The sequence below is a fragment of the Phalacrocorax carbo genome, chromosome 2 (genome assembly GCF_963921805.1).
Source record: "Phalacrocorax carbo chromosome 2, bPhaCar2.1, whole genome shotgun sequence".
Classification (NCBI taxonomy): domain Eukaryota; kingdom Metazoa; phylum Chordata; class Aves; order Suliformes; family Phalacrocoracidae; genus Phalacrocorax; species Phalacrocorax carbo.
The window spans coordinates 160,760,316-160,782,029 of record NC_087514.1 but is presented as its reverse complement, the minus strand read 5'-3'; the positions used below and the strand labels follow the sequence as shown (position 1 = coordinate 160,782,029).

The 21,714-nt window shown below is 43.8% G+C and overlaps 1 protein-coding gene across 6 annotated transcripts in view; it reads right to left on the bottom strand.

Moving 5' to 3' along the window:
• The window catches only part of PRKAG2 (protein kinase AMP-activated non-catalytic subunit gamma 2), a 231,489-nt gene that overhangs the window by 46,863 nt on the left and 162,912 nt on the right, over positions 1–21,714 (bottom strand). For 5 of the 6 annotated variants that reach the window (XM_064445079.1, XM_064445080.1, XM_064445081.1 and 2 more), the window contains one exon: positions 5,810–5,897. In XM_064445079.1, coding sequence (XP_064301149.1) covers positions 5,810–5,897 — 88 coding nt within the window. Of the gene's footprint in view, positions 1–5,809; positions 5,898–6,208; positions 6,289–21,714 lie in introns of those variants that run through there. The other variant, XM_064445084.1, reaches the window with a different exon arrangement.

Here is a 21,714-nt window from a genome sequence, read left to right as displayed (position 1 = left end):
ACATTTGCAAATCATGCAGGTGCAACACTACCTGGACACAGTCAGCCCCAATGCTTCCTGTGAAACCATTTTCAGTTGCTTGCTGCTTTCCCAAACAAATTACATGGACTCATTGCCCTCATAAGCATTTTTTCCATAGTTTTTTTCTAGGAAGTCTCAGCCCGAATGGTTTCACTGTTTCCGAGAACAAGTTAGGGAACACGATTATTTTGAACACATTAAAATTTTATAAAAGCTTTTCCATCAAGAATCTGCTGCATCCCCCAAGATCCAAAGCAGAGAGTTTTAGAGCACGCCCTGTGTCTCTTTTGCTGTACTAAAGCATCGCTTCCCAGATAGGAAACAAAACCTTTTAAGCCTTACCAGAGAAAGACTGCATGCTTTAGCTGCTGTGGACTGGTTACTTCCTAGTCAAGACAGAGTAGGGCTTTCCTCATTGTAAGACTAAATACCATGCTAAGAATAAGAGAGTCCTATCTTACACAGGAGCAGGAGAACAGTTTGGATGGCTCAGAGATAGTGAGCGCTGGGCCGACAGGAACCACCACATGCAACACTTGTACAGGCCTATGTGCGGACTGCGGGAACAGCCTTCATCAAAGACAACAAAACTCCCAATAGCTTCTTTTGCACTGCTCACTTAAAATTTTATACTTCTAATTACCTATAATTCTATACATAATTTTAATCCCTCAACTTTGAACACGGAAATTTCCAGGAGGTGGGGGGTGGGAACCTATGATGTTGCTATGTAGCAAACTGGCAGCCAAAGGACAGGAGGTTGCCTAGGACAGCAGGGCACTTGATCATTATTTCTTGTGTAAACTAATAAAGCTGAACATTGGAATACTCGGATACGTTATCCTTTAACAACTCTGGAAAGTGCATCTCAAGAAAGCCCATCATCCCAGTGATATTCTGTGTTGCAGAACAACAGAAAATATAAACTGAGTAAATTCAATGGAATCAACGATTGTCTATAGTTTCAGCTGCAAGTGTTCTGCGTTACTTCAGATCAGAGAGCCAGGTCGAAAAGCACTAAGATTTTTTTTAGTATCTGCTATTGTGCCTCTCATATCACACCACGAAGTAACTCTAAAGCAGGAAGAGAAAATAATCCCAAACTTTAAGACCATAAGAAGTCTATTACTATGAATCATCATCTCTGCTTAATAATTTCTTGCTACGTCCACTTGGGATTCTAATCTGCTGTGGAAAAGTTCACGTAAAACACCCCCCATTATTATCACCATGTACCCTGATATCTCAAAGCACACCCTGTGGGCAAAATGCCGTTTCATTACTTCAGAGAGCATCAGCTTTAACAATCACGTAATGAACGTTTATTATAAATGAATTACAATTGCAAAAGAACACCTTAACTTTACTATCTCCTAACCTGAGCACTTGATCCTTCAGTCTTAGGAATTCAACAAAATCTAGTATGCACATTGACATGCACTTTATTACAAGCTTCTTTTAACTATTTTTGGCCCCAAAGTGACATCCATTTTCATACATTGATTCAGTTGACAGAAGGAGGCTGGCAGACAGGAAGAGCTCAATAACAAACTACTTTTGATAAGAAACAATAAGAAAATCTGCAGAGCAAGGAATGAATGACCCAGACAAGAACAATTAGTTAGGAGGAGGTGCAATTACTGGTGAAAGTCTCTTTCAGGAGACAGCCAGGAACGAGCACATGACAGAAGAGATGGATGATACAGGAGTGAGATGAAGGCCAGAGCATTACTAGGAGAGATTCCACTCTAACAAACTGTTTATCAAATAAATGTCTAAATGCTGTCTTGTGCAACAATCCAGAGGAGTAGAGCGTTCAAGAGCGAGCACATCAGCCCCATGACACTGATGACACAATTGCTGGACGTGCTTTGCAGAATTCTTTTTTCCAGACCAGGAATTAAGCACACATACAGGAGAACCCTGCAATTAACTTAACTGTCTGCAGGAAATACCTCGGAAAGACTCCCCAGGTTAGCGGATGCCACAGAAAAGTAGTTAATTCTGCTTTCAGTAGCTACTACTCTATTACCCAAGCTAAGCAAATGGAAGAGATTAACATGGATGAGAGCCAACATTGCAACAAAGCAAGTTTCCAAAATAACATGCTAAAACTGTACCAGTTAAATCAATACAATTGACAGGCATGCAATTGCTTCTCATTTTCTACTCTAATCCAGTTTCTCCTCTCACAGCACAGGTAACTGTTGGAACACAACCACTTCTGGAATTCCAGCTTAACAAACTAAAGCTAGTAAGTGTAAATCGTTAACTAAAACCCTTTTTCATATTAGATCTTCAGAATAATTTCTCCTTGCTCTTTTCCAAGCTCATTGTATCCTCCATAAAATAAAACCCAACACCACCTTTGACATTGATCAGAAGTGAAAACCACCTTAATATAGAAACATGACTGCACAAACACTAGAGCTGAGCAAGCAAACCCACAGTATGTATGAAGACAACCAGTTTTTGATCGTTTATATACATTCATGACAGGTCTCAGCACTAACCTATTTCAGGCTACATCAAGAAACTCCACACCCACCAACAGGTAGCTTTCATACTGTTGGAGGAGACATGGGTAGGTCATTCCCATCCAAGGAATACTGAGCAGGATGAGTTCAGAATATTTTACTCTAGAGCATCTTTCAGTTAAAAAGAGACTCTGGACTTCTTTAATGAGAGTTTTTACTTTTCCACTCTGATTGCTCTAAGGAAAAGGTCCTTTCAGGAGTCCTAAATAAAATAAATATCCACTGGCCTATCCAGTCCTTCTCCGCGCACATCATCAGCCTACTGCCCGTCCCCTCTCAGCTGTAGTGCAGCTGATGCTGTTTAACAGCATCACACTAAGATTTGCTCTTACACATCACAAGAGCAGCATTAAGCCAATGCTAGACAGAACTAGTGACAAACAATAAGAAGTTGCACTGATCTTAGAGAATCCAGCTAGATATATGAAGTAAAGACATTTTAAACCAGAAAGACGATCAGCACTTCCTTCTGCAGCTATAACATCATGACTAATACTGTCCACACTAATTATGTAAAAAATAGTTTATATATGTTCTTTGCATATAAGGGACATATATGAAAAAATTGCCCTTTAGTTAACAGTACCATTTTATTTAGAAATCACATCATCAGGCTAGACTCTGCATATTTCATTACAGTACTACTTAGATTATAAATCTTTCTAGTACTGTTTTTTCAATTTAACCCTCTTAATTGGAATCCAAATTAAATGAATGCCTTCTGTGCTTTCGGATTCTCATTTGTGTAACCTTTGAGGAGAATGACAAACAAAAATCCATTTCAGCATGCTGGATGGTATTCAATACACACATTGAGCCTTATTTTTCCGCTCTTTTTATTAAGCTCTCTGTTTCAAGAAAACTGCAGCATAATTTGATACACAAGACAGTTAGCAACTGTTGATGGATACCGAAATCAGAAAGCTAGCAAGAGGAAATACTCAAAAGTAGAGGCAGTCAGAAAAGCAGTTTCAAAACAAGTTTCAAATTTCTCACTTAACTAACCGTTTTAGGTATCAGTGGAGAGACCAAGTTTGACAAAAGATCATCAGTTACAGTGTGACTACAGCCACTTCCCAGGATTTCAAAGAAGTTTCTCAACTTCTGATCACTTACTATTTGCCATCCAACAAAAAAGTAAACACCATCAGATGTCATTTTACTCCCCCACCCCCAATATTAGCACAAATACAACTACAGCAACTAGTGCAAAAATTTAGGTCACAAAACATGTACTGCAACTAAGCTGCTGCATTTCCATCTGCATCTCAATTTCCTTCTATAGGCCTCCTCATACAGAAGCATTCTGGACCGTAAGTTTTGGCCTGACGTTCACACTCTTCATTTTACTTACATTCTACCTTCTGAATACCGCACTCTACATCCTTTTCACTTGGCTTTAAAATTAGGCATAAAGCCAGGTTTCATTAAGTGTGAAAGGCTAGGAAGGCAACTGCTTCCTTTCCAAATTCACATACTACTTCAAACTGGTCACAGGTTTGCTATTAGGCATTGACAGATCCCTGAACTGCTCTTACCCTCCCAGCTTGAGTACCCACAGACAAAGCCTTAGTCTTCAAGCTAAATGAATTGAGACACAAAGCAAAACAGAAGCTTGAAAACCAGGAAAAAAAATGTAAAACACTACCAAACTTTCTGAAGAACCTAGGTTATCTTATTGCAGTGTTTTAGAAAACACACACAAATATTTAGTCTAATTAAGCAACTCCTAACAATACTATGTTACACTGTTAAAATTGCAAAGGCATCTAAAAACTGATGGTGGTTTATTTTTTTTTTTAATCCTAGACATCCTTTTCAGGTATCTAAACTTATAAGCTGTTTAAAATAGCTTTTAAAATGGCTTAACTATTAGTGATTCAGCAGGTTTTAGGATCTCCTATCCAGCAGTAACAAGCTTTATAAAAAAAGAAATATGTAAGTCGATAACTTTCTAACTCTCCGTAAGCATGAAATGAAGGCCTAATTAAAAACAGTTAAACAGTGAGAGGGGGGAAAAAAAGCTACAAGTTAACACCAAATCCCTTGCACCAAATATGCATATTTAATCATGTTCAGGATTCACAAAGGCAGAGGTATTTCATTGCAATTCAAACTCTGTCTGGACTTCTAAAAAAAAAAAAACACGCCAACAACTTAAAGAATCCAGTTGTTAAGACCTTCCTTTTTCTTGCACACAGAAAGCTTAAAATAAAAGGTGTTACTTTTTCAGACCAGCCCCACAACTGTGGAAAGCATGCTAGTAACCAAGAAGCTGGCTTATTAGCATACCGGCTTAGATATTTTTCACAGAATGACTCAGCCTACTATTTTCAAAGTTTTCCTTAAATATTTGCCCTATATTTTACAATACCAGTTACCAGCTACAGAAAAAACCCACATCCCATTAAGTCTTGGCCACTTTACAATACTGAGCATAGAGATTAACTATGCGTCCACATTTGCATCCACTAATCCAATCATTTCTGAAAATGAAAGCTCGAGACACTCAATATGGATCTTTCAGAGGTAACCGAATGCTTTGTGCAAGTTCGAGAAGAAACGTTCATGCTTCTACACGGCACCGTTTAGCGCCTACAAGATACAAAAACTTGCCAGGAGTTTCCCTATCAAGAACTGCACTCTGTTAAACTGCAGTTCTTAACAGGACAGCTAAGAACAGCGTAAGAGAGCAGCCACACATGGAAAATTTAGTTTACAGCTGCCCGCTTTAATCGGATGTGTGCATATCCATACGGAGTAGAAGCTTTCGCTGAAAAAGCTTCCCATCATTGCTCGCACCTCGCTCTCAAAGCCTATATTTGGTATCGCAGATGTATTCGAGGAGAGTGAGTGTTCTGAAGGAGGAGGCGGGGATGCCAGGAAGGTCGCCTTCCCCCCGGTGCCGGGGATGCCGGCGACTGGAGCCGCAGATGAGAAGCCCGCACCGCCGAAGCGGCCGCGGCCCGGGAGGCGCGGACACGTCCTGCGTGGGCATGTCCTGCGCGCGTAGCCCGGGCTGCCGCCGCCGGGACAAAAGACGGTAGAGGGATGGGGAGGGAAGGCTGCGACCCGCCCCGCAAGGACACGGCCGGAGCGGGCGGCGGCACCGCCGGGCATGGCGCAACCCCCCCCCCCGCCGCGGGCGGGGGACACCCGCTGCCCTCCGCCGCCCAGACCCCGCCGGGTGCGCCGGCACGCCCCCGGACACCACCACACACACACCCCCCTCCCTTTCCTTGAATTTTTACCTTCATCTTCGAGCTCTAGTTTCTCCAGCATCCCTTCGGAGGCGGCCGGGAGCTGAGAGGGAGCCGGAGCCGCTGCCGCCGCCGCCGCCTGCGGGAGGGAAGAGAGGAGAAGGAGATGAGCATCCAGGCGCGGACTCACCGGCCCCGCGGCGGCATCGGAGTAGTGCGGAGGGTGCGGTTCCCGCCGAGCGCTGAGGGGAGGGAAGGCGGCCGGGCGGCGGCGGCTGCCCCTCGGCCTCCCACACACGCCCCGCTCGGTGCGCGCCGCCGCTCACACACACCCCGCGCACACTGAGGGGGGAGGAACCGGGACTCGCCCTTCCTCCCCCCGCCGCGGCAGCGGCGGCTGCGCCCGGCCCATTATTAACCCTCCAGCCCCCGCGCTCCCCGCGGCCGTGCCTCCCGCAGGCGCCGCCGCTCCCCGGCACGGAGGGAGCCGCCGGTGGCGGCCCTTCGGACGCACGGGGAGGCGGGCGCCCTGTCGCAGGACAGCGCTTCCCGCCACACCTCGTCGCCGCCTCCCCCCCCATACCCCCCTCCAGAGGCGGGATTGGTACGGTCCATTTTGCTGCAGTCAAGCCCGTTGGTCGGCAGCGGGAGGGGACGGTAACTACCACTTCCTCGCGCAAAAGGGAGGGAGAGGAGGAGGAGGAGGAGGGAGAGGTTTCCTGCCCCAGGAGCTCTGCCAGGCCGACCGCCTTTCGCAGCCCGCTCCGCCGGCTCGGTCCTTCGCCTGGCTGCTTTGGACTAGAGCGATGCAAGAGGAGGCGGAGGGGGGGGCAAGCCCTCCGCTCCCCCCGCGAGACGGAGTTGGTATGGTCCCGCGCGTTCACCTGCAAGGCAGCGGCGGGGAAGCCGACGGTTCTACTGCCCGCCGGGGGGGTGGGGGTGGGATTGAGAGGGTTTCCCCCGTGTGTGACAGGGAGGACAGGGAGCTCCGGCACTGGGCCGAGCCGCCATCCCGGGCTACCCGCTGGTTTCCACTTAAAACGTTCGAGAAGTGACAATTCCAGATTAACCCAAATGTTAGCGTCTTCCACGACAGGCGCGCCACTGTCAAAGCCGGTCCTAACCCTGGGAGCAGCCTCCTGAGGCGGAGGGAGGCGGCCTGGCGGCTGGGCGCCCTCTCCATAACGCGCTTCGGCTCCGCCAGCGGTCAGGGGGGCTTGGCCCAGGGATTAGCTAGTGACGTTCCGGTTCACATTGTGCAGCAGGTCAGACCAGATGATCCTAGTTTAAAAATCACACTTGAAGAACAAAAAAACCAAAACCGCTGCCCCACCATTGCTACAGAGCTGTTCGCAGGCGTGCCGGGCGTGAGGGGGTGTTAACGCCCGGGGGTGTTAACGCCCGGAGCTGGCCCTCAGGCACCTCAGCACACAATGCTGAGTTCAAGCTACTTGCTCTTACCAATGTTTGTATTTTTAAGACTTTTAAGCTCTCAATAAATAACTGACCAGCCACAGAGATACCAAAGCAGTTTGTATTAATTTAAAATATTTTAAATATTTTCAGCCTACTAATTAAAACTGCATCCCTCACTCTGCCTGCAGTCTCACAATTTGTTTAAACCAATTTTGTAACAAGCTGCTGATCATGGTGTTAATTTTCCTCCTCGCTTTGCATTCTAGCTCCTTTTGGCTTGTAGGCAGCACAGCAAGTCAGAACAGGAAACTGATGCAGCTGAAAACCAAACGCACCAAAAGAAAAGATTGTTTTTTATCCAGACCAGTTCCTGATCTGACTCCCTGCGCAGTTGTACCAGCTGCACTGGCACAAGGAGTGCCAAGGGCAGGAGTGACAGTGGGACCACACCTTCTGGAAACAACCCACTCTTAAGTCTGCTTAAATCAGTGGTGAAAACAGTGTCTTGTTCGTTGTGACACAAATTAGCAGATTCTTAGATATTGTTTCTCTACAAGCTCTGCCTGCCATTTTACAAAAGGATTACTGATTAAAGATGGGGAAAAGATCTGCCTTTCAAAAGACCTATAATTCCCACCAAGATGTTATTACACATTGTAACATTTCAATCTCTGCTGATTGTGACTATTTGTTCTACTGCCACAAGAGGTTTCTATTAACTATAACCAAGGGATTTGCCTAGATTATGGTTTAAATATTTGCTGTCAGAGTGTGTCAGGTAACCCATTTTAACTGTTTGAGATACCCAGTGCAACAAGACAGTATATGCTTTGTATACTGAATACTGCTAAGCAAAATAAATTTTATATATAAAAGTTTACACAAGAAATATATGCAAAAGCAAAACCACCTGAATATATTTCTTCTTCTTTCAATTTGGATTTTACAGGGGTGTTAGTTATGCTGAAAAACACAGACCTATGGCATAACCCCAATGCAGAAGCTTAATACAGCAGTGCCCGCAATCTTTGTAGAGGCAATGTAAAACAACTCAAGGTTGATACAACAGCAAAAGTCATAAAAAGGTGGATGTAAACAAAAGAGGTTTTAGGACTTCTGGGAAGTAAATTTTAATAGGTAACTGCTTACTTTGTCTCTGCTTGTTTTCTTTAGCTTTCTACGGTAAAGGGAGTTACTAACACTCTGTAGGAGTAAAATCAGTCCTGTAAATGATATATGCACTTATCATGAGTATGTTCAAGCCTATCTGATCATCTAGGAGTCCTTTTAGCCCTATGTCCTATTGAAGGAATGCCATTATTTTCATAAGAACATGCAAAGTGTTTAAATTGTAGTGATGGTTCAAGGGATGTGAACAGCAATTATTATCTGCAGAAGGTTATTTTGATGTAGTTTCCTGCCATCTCTCCTCCATGAAATAGCAGGAATGCATCCACTGGGATAGAGATCATTTAGTGGCAGCCATCAGACAAGCTATATCAAAATGCTTTGAATGAGATTCATCTCTCCTGAGCCTAGACACCCACTGTGTAGCTTTTCATATTGAACAAGTTACCCTAGGCTGCTGCTTCTGCAACCAGTGGAGAAACAAACGTTTCTAGGACATCATTCATGTGGCCTGTATGAGCCAACTACTTGGGATAAAAGCGTGCTGGACTCCAGTCTCTGTGCAGACTAGATCTCTACATCTCCATGTGGTCTCAGGTTCATTCTGCTTAGCTGAGCTGCCTGTAAGGGAAGGTGAGGGGAGGGAGCCAAGAAACTACAAACTAGTCAGTGTGACTTTGATTCCAAGATGGCTAAGAGAACAAATACACCCATTTCACGTAGTCAGAGGAAAGAAAGATCAGTAACAGCCAACACATACAAACAATGCCAAGCCAGTCTCAGTCACTTGAGTGACAGGCTTGAAGTCTTGTGGTAAGCAGACGCAACAAGAGCTAACAGGACTTTTGACACTGTCTTGCATGACACTCCTGTTAGCAAGCCAGATAGTCTAGATGAAACGACTGCTAAAGGTCACAACAATATTCACAAGGAAGGTAGTAAGATTTCTTTATCTAACTGGAAGGGTTTAAGAGAGGGTTCTACAGAGGTCTGTGTTCTATCTAGTATCTTTCAGTGTTTTCACTGATGTCTTGATAAAGGAATAATGCATTACCTGATCACATTTTCAAATGACTCAATGCTAAGAGACGCTCCTCTTCTAGGGATAGCCTTAGAACTTAAAATAATCTTGAGAATTGATGCAATGCTTTGAAAAACAGGATGCACTTTGATATGGCTAAGTAGAGCATGTTACACAACAATCAAATGCAAAAATAAAATGGGAAAGGATTGGCTTGCAGCAGTGATGCAAGGAAAAGACCTGAGAATGAAACTAAATGTCAGACAACAATGTCAGATTCTTGGAAAAAAAATCACACCATCTACAAATGTGTTATAGGTAAGACATGGAGAATCTATTCTACACATTCCCTCATTAGATGCCATCTGGGATACTGCGTTCAGGTTTGGGCACTGAACTCGAGAATGGATCGAGAGTCCAAAGAAGAGCACCAACAATGATCTAGGAGTTCAGAAAACATGACCTGTAGAGAAGGACTTGAAAACCTCCTGGTTTCTTAGTCTAGAAAAAGGAAAAAAAAAAAAAAAAAGAGGACTGATGGAAAATATAACAACTGTCTCCAAATATAATGTGGTTTTGCAGGCAGGAAATTGATAAACTGCCTTCTGGGTCCACTGGCTATGGGATAAGGAGTTATCTACCCAGCCTTTAGCAAGGAAGTCTTAGGCTGGACTTTGGGAGAACTTTCTGAACATGACAACAGTGAAGCACCGGCACACTTTGCTGAAAAAAACTGTAACATCTCTGTCACAGGAGGCTTTTAGCAATAGGTAAAAAAACCACATTTGTTGGGAATTATCTACGTATAGTTGATCGTGCTGTGGGGGAAAATGAATTTTTAATGTCCTTTCCAGACTTTTTCTATTGTTTCTATTTTTGTCCAATCTTTAGAAAAATATATTTAGTCTTAGTATGAGAACTCAGTGACAAGTCTTTATGTGTAAATTTTGTACAAAAGCCACTTTACTAACAATCTAATACAAATGTAAATTTGCTTTGTGTGCCCCTCCCCAAAAAAGCAGCCTTAATCCTAAATTAGAAAAATTCTAAAGCAAATATTGTTTAAGTAATGATAAAGATTACATATTAGTCTTTGACGACTAGGTAAGAGTAAAAAGAACAACCTAAAAAAAGAAATGCTGCTGCAAATCACAAGTCTGCATGGAACAGGCTTATTCAAGCATTGCAACAAAAACATTACCTGCGCTTTATTTAGAAATAGGCATTTCCAGGTAAATTCAAAGCTGCCTGTCTCAAAGCTTTTCCTGACTTCTCTGCTCCTCCTTTCATCCGGTTGATGAAGGCAGGGACACAGTACCAATGTGCTAGGAGTGCCACCTGCACAGCTTGGAGTTCAGCAGTAAAACTGAATGCCCTTCCAAGTACTTCAGAAGGAAAAAAAAATAAAAGCAGGTACCTTATAAAACCTAATGGATTGAAGAGCAACAAGAAGGAATTCCCATCTAAATGCAAATCAAGGCAAACCCACTTTGAATGCAAGAGTAAACTACAAATGGTAATTTTCCCACCATTTGCTAGTGCTCCTTACTACAATTACAGTCCTGTACAACTCCAGTAGTTAACAGCTCTTCTCCTGATGAGCTGTCAATGAACAACTTAGAATTTTTCCAAATGTACATCACAGAGACACTTATTCTGTTGCAATCTCTTCTTGCAAAATTAATTTAAAACACTTACTGCTTATTTTTGGTTTCATTTAGTCTGGTTCATGAAGTGGAAAAAGACACAAGTCATCAGAAAAGAAAAGGTTTCATCTGATGGTTAAATTGTAAATTAAGCTCCTACTTGTTTTCTGCTAGAGTGTGATAACTGATACCAGTGGTTAACGACAGCTGAGAACACTAGAATCAGTGGGGCTTAGATTAGGATCCCATCTTGGATCCCTTCTGCATTTAAAAATGCTAACTGTGTGGGGAAAAGGCTGACTGGGCTGGCAGCCCAAGACCCTGTTAGGTGGTTAGAGAACATGGTCAGTCCACGTGAAGAGCTGGGCCTGGTTCTGATCAACACCCTCCTTATATCGAAAAGCTTGGAGTGAACAGAGCAGCTGTGCAGGAATTGTAGTTTCGACCATTTATTCTAAGGAATCTCTGTTCCAGCACCAAACAAACTAGTAAGGAAGGGGATGCCTCATGCAAAATACTGGCTTTAAGGTTTTTTTCTTCCTGTACCTGGAAGGAATGCAATAAAATCTGCTCTAGTCTTAAAGGCTTTTGAAATACTAGATACTATAATCATATCAGGGTGTAACATGTATAAATGAAGGAGGTGACAACTCAGAGATTACAATTTGTTTAGAACACTAACCAAATCCTGTAACAAAACCCAGCATAGAAAATGCACTCCGTATCGGCACTCTATGTTCTCCACCAGCCCCTTACTGGTGCCAGGTCAGTGCTCTGTCACTAATCTGCAAGGCCCTCAATGAATTAGAGACACAACTGTCCTGCAGAAGGTATGAAAGTGACGGAGCAAGTGTATACATTCTATATATCTTTCTAATACTCTATGGGGAGGTTAAAGGTGGCTCTAATGGTTTCATTTTAAACCAGCTCAAACAGAGTTTGCCATTGGATAAGAACTATACCCTGAAAGGATTTTTTTCTTCATCCCAATATCATTAGAATATGAATTGCCCAGTGGTCCTAAGCAGGAGTCTTTTGACATGGAATACAGATCAGCTATATATTGCTTTTACATTTTTGACCTAGTAACTAGCCTCCCACTGCAGGTATCCTCCCACATAACAGTTGCTATAGTATTAATTACTTTACAGAGTTAATTATTAGTGATAAGCAGTCACAGTTGGAGACCTTTAGTAGGTTGAATAGATAACATACATGGAACAACAATGAAATTTAGCTAAATCGTAAAATAAAAAAAAGGAATACAGGAGTGCATCCAGCACTAGGACAGATGATGAAATGGACACCTTGCATTTCTACTAAATCTTCACTGCAATTACAGTACTGAGTGTTGAAATCTGTTTATCCTGAAGACATGTGAACTGAATGTGCAGAGTCATTTCACGTTTTTAGTGGAGAGCCCTTCCTAAATATTTCTGTACGGAAATGAACTTGCAGTTTTAATCCCAGTGAGTTCTGTCACTGACTTAATTGAGAAAGAGGATAAGATTTACAAAACTTCCTTTGATCTAACATGAGAAACAAAGAACCTGTCTTATCCACGAACAGTGTCCTGCAGCACCTCACACTCAGAAAAAAAAAGGTACCAGTGACCAGAGCGTTAAGCACTTCTAAAAAATAAACTCCAAAGGATGTAAAAGACCAAGGAATAGCCTAGATCCCCAGCTACGTTCCTACAGAGAAGTCAAGGCAGAAGTGGAGACGAGGCAGGATTTGTTTACACAGCCTCTAATCTCTAGCTGTGTGTCTGATCCTGTAGCAGGCTGCAACTCGGATAAGGCAGAGTTCTGGGTCAAGAGTATCAGAGGCATTCTCTGGCCAGTATTAATTCCTCAGATGTAGAATATAGGTGGAGTCAATATTATCAGCGTGACACGTTACTAATCAAACAACCTAACAGTTTAAATTCTGTCCTTTTGAACACAGAGTTCAAAGAAGTTAAGTACTTGTGAGAAACCAACCCGACTCTGTTAGGAATACCGATGTTACAAGCGTGCTACCTGATTCTGCAAATGCAGGGATGCCACTTACTGTTTTAAACTATCCCAGAGTTTTCAAGTGTTCTGATCTTAGATGTTTGCTATCATATACGCTCAAAAAGATACACTTTAGCTGTTTTCACACATATGCTTGAGTGCTTCTTGGTCTCTTTGAAATAGGACCTACCTCTTATCAGAGTGCGGGGCATGGTTGAGGGTAAGGGGAAATTATTGCTGGAGAGAGCTGCAGTAATCAGGAAATAAGCATGATTACAGTAGATATTTTGTTGTAACAAACATGCATTTAAAAAAAACCCCAAAGAACAGATTAAGATAATACTAATGGAAATGAACAGGTAAGCATCCACTAATTTAAAGTGAATGGAAGAGAAGAGTAAGCGTAAGCCCACATTTACCTGGGTCTTGATTCACTAGCATTAAATACAGGATTATTTGTGTTGGTTAAAGTTAAGCACTTACTTAAATACTTCAGCTGGATTGAGGCCAGAGTACTGATGAGTAATCTGCAGAGCAGAGGCCACTGAGAATAGCAAATTTGAAAAAAAAAAAGCTGAGAGCCAAATCTGATTTAAATAAACACATTTACTACACACCATTTGCTTTCTTCATCTTAGTGTTATATTTCAAAGCCTTGGTCAAGGATAGTGACTTCACTGTGCAAACATTACACCAGCTTTCAGTGATGATATTTTTTAAACTTAAAATGAAACACCTTTTCCCTAACAAAGCCTGAAGTTAACTGATACCACACTTTGGGCTTCAGTAAACTCTGCAAAATTCTAGTAACTGATTAGTATCCTACCATTAAAATGTAGTTTTCATGATCATCAGCAGTTTTGAAAGGCTGGAAGCAGATCTATTGAGCCTAGATGTTAGGAAGATGATGCAGGTCAGGGTTAGGAGGGTGGTTTACTGAAAAATAGAGACAACCTTCAGCTCAGAGCTGAATCACCCACAATCTCAACAAAACTTTTTCAAGAAATTTACATAGACCTGGACTGCACAAATAATTCATTCTGTGGCACGAGCTGTGCTAAGAAGCAGGTAACTGCAGGCTAAACATGGAGCAAATGAGCTGTGCTATAGGTGGCCACCTTCTGCAGAGCTTGTCATGACTGAGGGTGTCAATACTCAATAGGACTCCAGAAGGAGTGTTTGAAAGCTATCTCAAAGAGGCAGGCAAAGGTCACAGAATCACAGAATGGTAAGGATTGTAAGGGACCTCTGGAGATCATCTTGTCCAACCCCCCTGCTCAAGCCCCTGCTTGAGCACACCCAGAGCAGGGGCACAGGACCGCGTACAGGCAGGTTTTGAATGTCTCCAGGGAAGGGACCCCACAGCCTCCCTGGGCAGCCTGTGCCCCTGCTCTGGCACCCGCACAGGGAAGGGGTTTGTCCTCATATTCAGGTGGAACTTCCTGTGTTCCAGCTTGTGCCCGTTGCCCCTTGGCCTGGCGTTGGACACCGCTGAAAAGAGTTCAGCCCCATCCTCTTGACACCCACCCTTCAGATATTTATAAGCATTGATGAGGTCCCCCCTCAGCCTCCTCCAGGCTGAACAAACCCAAGTCTCTCACCCTTTCCTCATACGGGAGATGCTCCAGTCCCCTGAGCATCTTGGCAGCTCTAATGAAGTATTTTTCAGTGCAGTTCTAAGAGGACATTAAACACCTAAGAAGGACTACCCCGTAGTACTCAGGGGCTGTGTGTTTGCATTAGATTTCAAGCCCACGCCACAGCTGACAAACTCTAGGCATGAGTGCCATCAGTGGCCCCACTAAAGCTTGTAAAGTCTGTTACTTCAGAGTAGCTACTCAGATGCAGAGACAAACCAATATATTAATAAACTTCCTTCAACACAGAGCCTATGGCTGACCTGTCATCTCCAAATAAATTAAAATTTGACAAAAAGCTGGTTTTCAGATCGCTGAATCTGTGTAGCTTGAGGAATGTAACCCTTCTCCTGAATTACTTCCAGGTCTACTGCTGATCACTCCAGGCCTAATTTTTGTGTGCTGCTTCTTTTTTATTGTTATGGACAAAAGAAATCTGCAATGATAGCAACACACAATGGATGTCTTCCTTCCATCATGCACGCTTTCCCTTTTGACAGCCTCTTAACTATATCCTGCCATCATTTCAGGTACACTACAGGTGAAACCAGATAGTCCTCTGTACTGGTTCTGTGGTTTGACACCATCTGGAAGGACTGAAGCAGGACTGTGCTAGGCATGAAGCATATCAAATGTCTGAGCTAAATGTTTTATGACTACAAACAATACCATAAAGAGACATGGAAATAGTGGTAAGGCTTTTCCCTGTATTCCAGGAAGCAGAACTGAAAAAATTCAAATTAGTTCCATGCTAAGGACCAGGGATACACCTCCAGCAAACCTGCCACCATGCTCATGGTACTGCAGAGCTTGTGGAGCTGCGGATACAAAAGTGTATTCATGGGCAGCAGATGCTTATAGTGTGGATATGGCAAACACTGGGTTCGCAAGGACATAAGCTTGGATGCAGATTCAGTCTGTAGCTAAATGTCCACAAAAAGCTGAAATTATTTCTTGACATGCTTCCCTAGGCCTCTTTGTTGCAGTTTATCACAGGCTCTCAAAATATTCAACAGCCTGTTTGAGAATACTTCTGTATTAACACAGAGTGGTACTTCCCAGTTAGCAGTGGTATGAAAACTGGCTGTTTAAATTGTCATTACAAGGTAAGGTAATAGTTGAGTCATAAGAGAATCTAGGAGGGAAACTGCTGCTGGCTGGGCAATCCCAAGAGCACTCTCTAACCTTGGCCTTTTGGGTTAAACATTGGAGCTTCAGCTTGATTGCTCTCAGGAGATGCCCAAGTAACACCTTGTGAGGGACAGTATAAGACATTCCTGCAAGAAGGGGAGCTGATTTGGCTTTGACATTTCAGTTATATTCATCTTTACTTTGTTTTGATGATATTTTAAGCTCTTGGGAAAGGCACACTGAGTTTGGAATAGATGCCTGGCTATGGATCTCTAGAAAAACTGTAGGTATTTATTTAAGGTCATTAGTAGCCTTAGGTAAACATTACATTCATTCATGGTTTTAAAGTAATTTCATGGCTAACTGTGGTAAAAAATAAGTAAAAATGAGCAAGTCTGCATTACAGTGCACAACATCAAGTTTTGGGCATGTGTGTGTATTTACTAATCCTTATATAATGTATAGGACAGAATGGCCTATGGTAATTCTTTGAAAATTATCAGTTCTTGAGAATGCCTGAACTGTTTTAAAGGAAGCTTTAAAATAAACATAGAACTCATAAGAGTACTCTACTTTACAGTCATCTTTTGTGTAAATCTTGATGTGCTCTGAAGACATGATAGCTTCCCATACACAAGTACAGTCTGCAGTGTAACCGCCTGGTGCTACAAACTTCAAATACAACACGTGCTATCTACGGTTAACTTATCTTAAGCCACTTGCAGCTCCTGTTCTAGAAATATCTGAGTTCTGCAGAACTTTTTTGTGTATTTATCATCATATCATCTCTTTGACTTAGAGAAGTGTTACCCCGTGTTTTTTTTATAAATGGGAAACTGAGGCACTGAGAGACCAAGTGATTTAGAGTTGCGCAAGTGAGCTCAAGGCAGATGGTTGCAGCCAGCTCCCTCTGATGCCTAAAGCATACCCTAGCTGTGGGGACTATATTCTTCTTTCTAAATTATCATTTTCCTTAAAAACTCTGCAGCTTAAATGCTCCTTGAATTCCAAGATTTCTTCTCTAAAAAACAGCAACAGCCAAAGGCCATGAGGAAAAGAAGGAAGGTTGAGGAAGGCTTCTTTTCCTTCAAAATGTAACCTCTGTACCTGTAAAATCTTGAATGGTGGAAGAAACTACTTGGTGACCAGTTTGTATTATGTCCTTTTGTCCCATAGCCATGCTCGGTGGCATCTTGCTGTCTTTTTCTGAAGACATATTCCATGAAAGAAAGTTGTGCAGTGTCTGTGGAAACTATTCCTCACAATGCTCCCTAAGAAATGGGCTTTGGCAGCACCCCATCCCTGTGTGCAGCAGGTCTGTTGGATGTACTCTTGTGCAGTCATTATCAGCATGCTTAAGGGAGAGGGGCTGGAGAGGAATCTGTCATCTTCTTTCATAAGCCATTTCTTCATCAATATCTGTTTCCATTTATGTAAGGAGCTGGATACTGAGGAGGTACACACCATGAATGTTTCCTAGTAAATACAATCCCAACACCCAAAGCTTGAAAGACCAAACGCACAACAGCAGGAAGATAGCAATCTTGCAGCTGCTGCTCTCCCTGCCACTCAGTGATCAGGTATTTCCATTGTCACCAGGAGCTCTCTTCTGATTCCCAAGCTCTTTCCCTCACTCAGTCCTTTCTGAACCTTTAATGTTTTCCCCAACTTGTTCTTCCATCCTCTGTCTGTCCATCAGCTTCCTTTCTCATCTTCAGTACTTGTGCTAGTCATTTGAAGTGTTTTAATAGAAAGTAAAAACTGTACAAAGACCCTGATCTAGCAGAGTGACTAGGCATGCACACAGCTTTAAGTGCTCTAGTACTGTTGTCTCCAACAGGACTACCAACATACTTAAAATAAACCACACATTTAAGTGCTTTCCTGGATCAAGGCCATCATCACATTGGTGTTAACCAAAACAAAACAGCACCTGAGATTCAGCAACCTAAATACATAGCAACCTCGAGCAAACTCAGTGCTGTAACCTTCAGGTTACCTTTCTTCAGTGCCTTCTGTCATTGCCTGCTATGTTATGGCTACACCTCAAATCTATTCTGCAAGCATATACTGGAAGTAGTGCTTCGTAACAATCCTGTTTAAGCCAATGCTTTCTTAAGATTTTAGAATTTGCCCAGCCTGTTTTGCTAGATCAGGCTCTTGGGCAATAAGGTCTTCAGGGCCTATTTATTTTTCTGCTTGAATCATATGCACTCATACACCACAAAACAGTGATTAGTAGTAGCTTTTTGTTCTGAGGTACAAGGAAGAAGGCTTTCTACGAACCACAGATGCCCTTGCTTGTGCAGTTGTAAGTGAAAAAGTATGATAGATAAAAATTTCAAAAGTCTAAGGTATTAACTGTATCACTGGCAATTTACTGTAACCCTAAACATGCAAAAAGTCTAAATTAAAACCTCCCCTCTTGATTTCTGCCCCCTCCCCTTATTTTGCTGACCTTCTGCCTCCATTACCTTTTCTCTTTTATTCTCTGTTGATTACTTCACCAGTTTACACTTCAGTTTATAAAGCCCCATTTGGTAGGAGCTTGTCTTTTGTTAATCATAAAATAAGATTATGCATACCTTGGGCACTGTACAAATCATTATTGTCTTCCTACAAACGTCTTCCACATGGCCCCACCCTCAGTTCCAGCTGAGAACGCTGTTGTGAACAAGCTCAAAGAATAAATATTTTGCATTCATTTCACCAGCACAATGGAAACATTTTTCCAAGCCACTGCCAAGATGGTATCTAGTCCTCTTCTGAGTCAGCAGCCAATGCAGCTGGCTTTCAAATGGCCAGACTTGCTTGATTGTAATCTTAAAAGAAAACAACACAGACACAAGCTGTATTTTTAAAGAGCTGTATTGCTTTTCCCATGCACAAGCAGGTAGTGACACTATAAAATAGTGAAGTGGGAGGGGGATAATATTGGACTTGCCCATGGCAAGCTGTGGAACGACACACCAAGGTCAGAGGGATGGAGTGCTGGCGAGGGCTCTCAACCTGTTGCTCTGAGATGAGCTAGCTACACTGCAGCACACCTGAAGTCTTACGGAGATGAGCCAGGGCCTTCTGAGGTAATAGACAACAAGGGAATACCAGTGAAATACCTCAAAAGAATTAAGGGGTGTTCCTCTACGCAGGTGGCACGGCCGACAGCCCAGCTGAAGTGCCTCTACACTAACGCACACAGCATGGGCAACAAACAGGAGTTGGAAGCCACCATGCTGCTAGAAAGCTCCGGACTACTTGCCATTACTGAAACTTGGTGGGACAAATCCCATGACTGGAGTGTGGCTATCGATGGCCACACGCTATTCAGACAGGACAGGTGAGGAAGGAGGAGTGGAGGCGTTGCTCTCTACATGAAGAAATGGATAGAGTGTGAAGAGTTGTCTCTGAAGAATAGCCACAAGCACATTGAAAGCTTATGGGTAAGAATTAGAGACCGAAGCAACAAAGGGAACCTTGTGGTCCATGTCTGCTTCAGGCCGCCCGATCAAGGGGAGTCTACTGATGAAGCCTTCTTACTCCAGCTACAGCATCCTGCTGCGGGACTTCAACCACCCTGACATCTGCTGGAGAAGTAGCACGGTGAGCTGTAGGCAATCCAGGAGACTCCTGGAATGCATTGCGGATAACTTCTTGAGTTATGTAATAGACAGCCCTACCCAAGGGGATGCAATACTGGACCTGTTGATCACCAACACAAGTGAGCTCATCAGTGACGTCAGGCCTGGGCTGCAGTGATCATGCACTGGTGGAGTTCACAGTCCTGAGGGATATAGGTCAGGCAAAGAGTAAAGTCAGGACCCTGAATTTTAGGAAAGCATAATTCCAGCTCTTCAAGGAGTTAGTCAATAGGAGCCCCTGGGAAACTGCCCCCAGGGACAAGGGAGCACAACAGAGCTGGCAGATCTTTAAGGATGCTTTCTGTAGAGCGCAAGAGCTCTTGATACCCAAGTGTAAGAGATCAAGAAAGGAAGGCAAGAGACTGGCATGGCTGAGTCGAGACCTGCTGGTTAAACCAAAGGGCAAGAAGGAAATGCACAGGCAGTGGAAGCAAGGACCTGGGAAGAGTATAGGGACGCTGCTCAGTGGTGTACAGCTGGGGTCAGGAAGGCCAAGGCGCAGCTGGAGCTGAACTTAGCAAGGGATGCAAAGAATAAGGGCTTCTACAGGTATGTAAGCCAGAAAAGGAAGGTCAAAGAAAGCATATCCTGTGATGAGCAAGACTAGCGAACTGGTAACAATGGATGAGGAGGATGCTGAGGTACTCAACAGCTGTTTTGCTGAAGTCTTCATTGCCAGCCTCTCTTCCCACACCTCTTGAGTGGATGGACTGCAAGAGGGGAACTGGGAGAGCAAAGTCTTTTCTCACTGTAAGAGAAGATTAGGTTTGTGACCGCCTGAGGAACCTGAACATAAGTATGGGACCTGATGAGATACATCCCAGAGTCCTGAGGGAATTGGCTGATGTAGTTGCCAAGCCACTCTCCATGATATCTGAAAAGTCACGGCAGTCAGGTGAGGTCCCTGGTGGCTGTAAAAAAGGAAACATTACACCCATTTTTAAAAAGGGTGGAAAGGAAGACCTGGGGAGCTACTATCCTGTCAGCCTCACCTCCATGCCTGGGAAGAATGGAACAGATCCTCCTAGAAGTTCTGCTAGGGCACATGGAGGTGATTTGAGGCAGCCAGCATGGCTTCACCAGGGCAAGTCCTACCTGACCAACCTAGAGGCCTTCAATGATGGAGTGATTGCATCAGTGGACAAGGGAAGAGCTACAGATGTTATCTATCTGGACTTCTCTAAGGCCTTTGAGACGGTTCCCCCCAACATTTTTCTCTTTAAACTGGAAAGATACAGATTTGATGGGTGGACTGTTTGGTGAATAAGGAATTGGTTGGATGGTCACATCCAGAGGGTAGTGGTCAATGGCTCGATGTCCAGATGGAGACTGGTGATGAGTGGTGTCCCTCAAGGGTCTGTATTGGGACCAGTACTGTTTAATATCTTTATTAATGACATAGACAGTGGCTCTGAGTGCACCCTCAGCAAGTTTGCAATGGCACTGAGCTGAGTGGTGCAGCTGACATGCCTGAGGGATGGGATGTCATCCAGAGGGACCTGGACAAGCTTGAGAAGTTGGCCCATGTGAATCCCATAAGGTTCAACAAGGCCAAGTGCAAGGTCCTGCACCTGGGTCGGGGCAACTCCCAGTATCCATACAGGCTGGGGGTTGAAGGGATTGAGAGCAGCCCTGTGGAGAAGGACTTGGGGGTCTGGTGGATGAAAAGCTGGACATGAGGTGGCAATGTGCGCTTGCAGCCCAGAAGGCCAACTGTATCCTGGGCTGCATCACAAAAAGTGTGGCCAGCAGGGTGAGGAAGGTCATTCTGCCCCTCTGCTCTGCTCTGGTGAGGCCCCATCTGCAGTGCTGCGTCCAGCTCTGGAGCCCCCAGCACAAGAAGGACATGGAGCTGTTGGAGCAGGTCCAGAGGAGGCCACAAAAATGATCCGAGGGCTGGAGCACCTCTGCTGTGAGGCCAGGCTGGGAGAGTTGGGGTTGTTCAGCCTGGAGAAGAGAAGGCTGCGAGGAGACCTTATTGCGGCCTTTCAATACTTAAAGGGGGCTCATAAGAAAGATGGGAACAAACTTTTCAGCAAGGCCTGTTGTGACAGGACAAGGGATAACGGTTTTAAACTACAGGAGGGTAGATTTAGACTGGATATAAGGAAAAAATTTTACTATGAGGGTGGTGAAACACTGGAAGAGGTTGCCCAGAGAGGTGGTCTATGCCCCATCCCTAGAAACGTTCAAGGTCAGGCTGGATGGGGCTTTAAGCAACCTGATCTGGTTGAAGTTGGAGTAGGTGACCTTTAAAGGTCCCTTCCAACCCAAACCATTCTATGAAAATATGAAAGCTGGGGGAAAGAAGCTGTACAGAAGTGAGTGTTGTTTGTGATGTC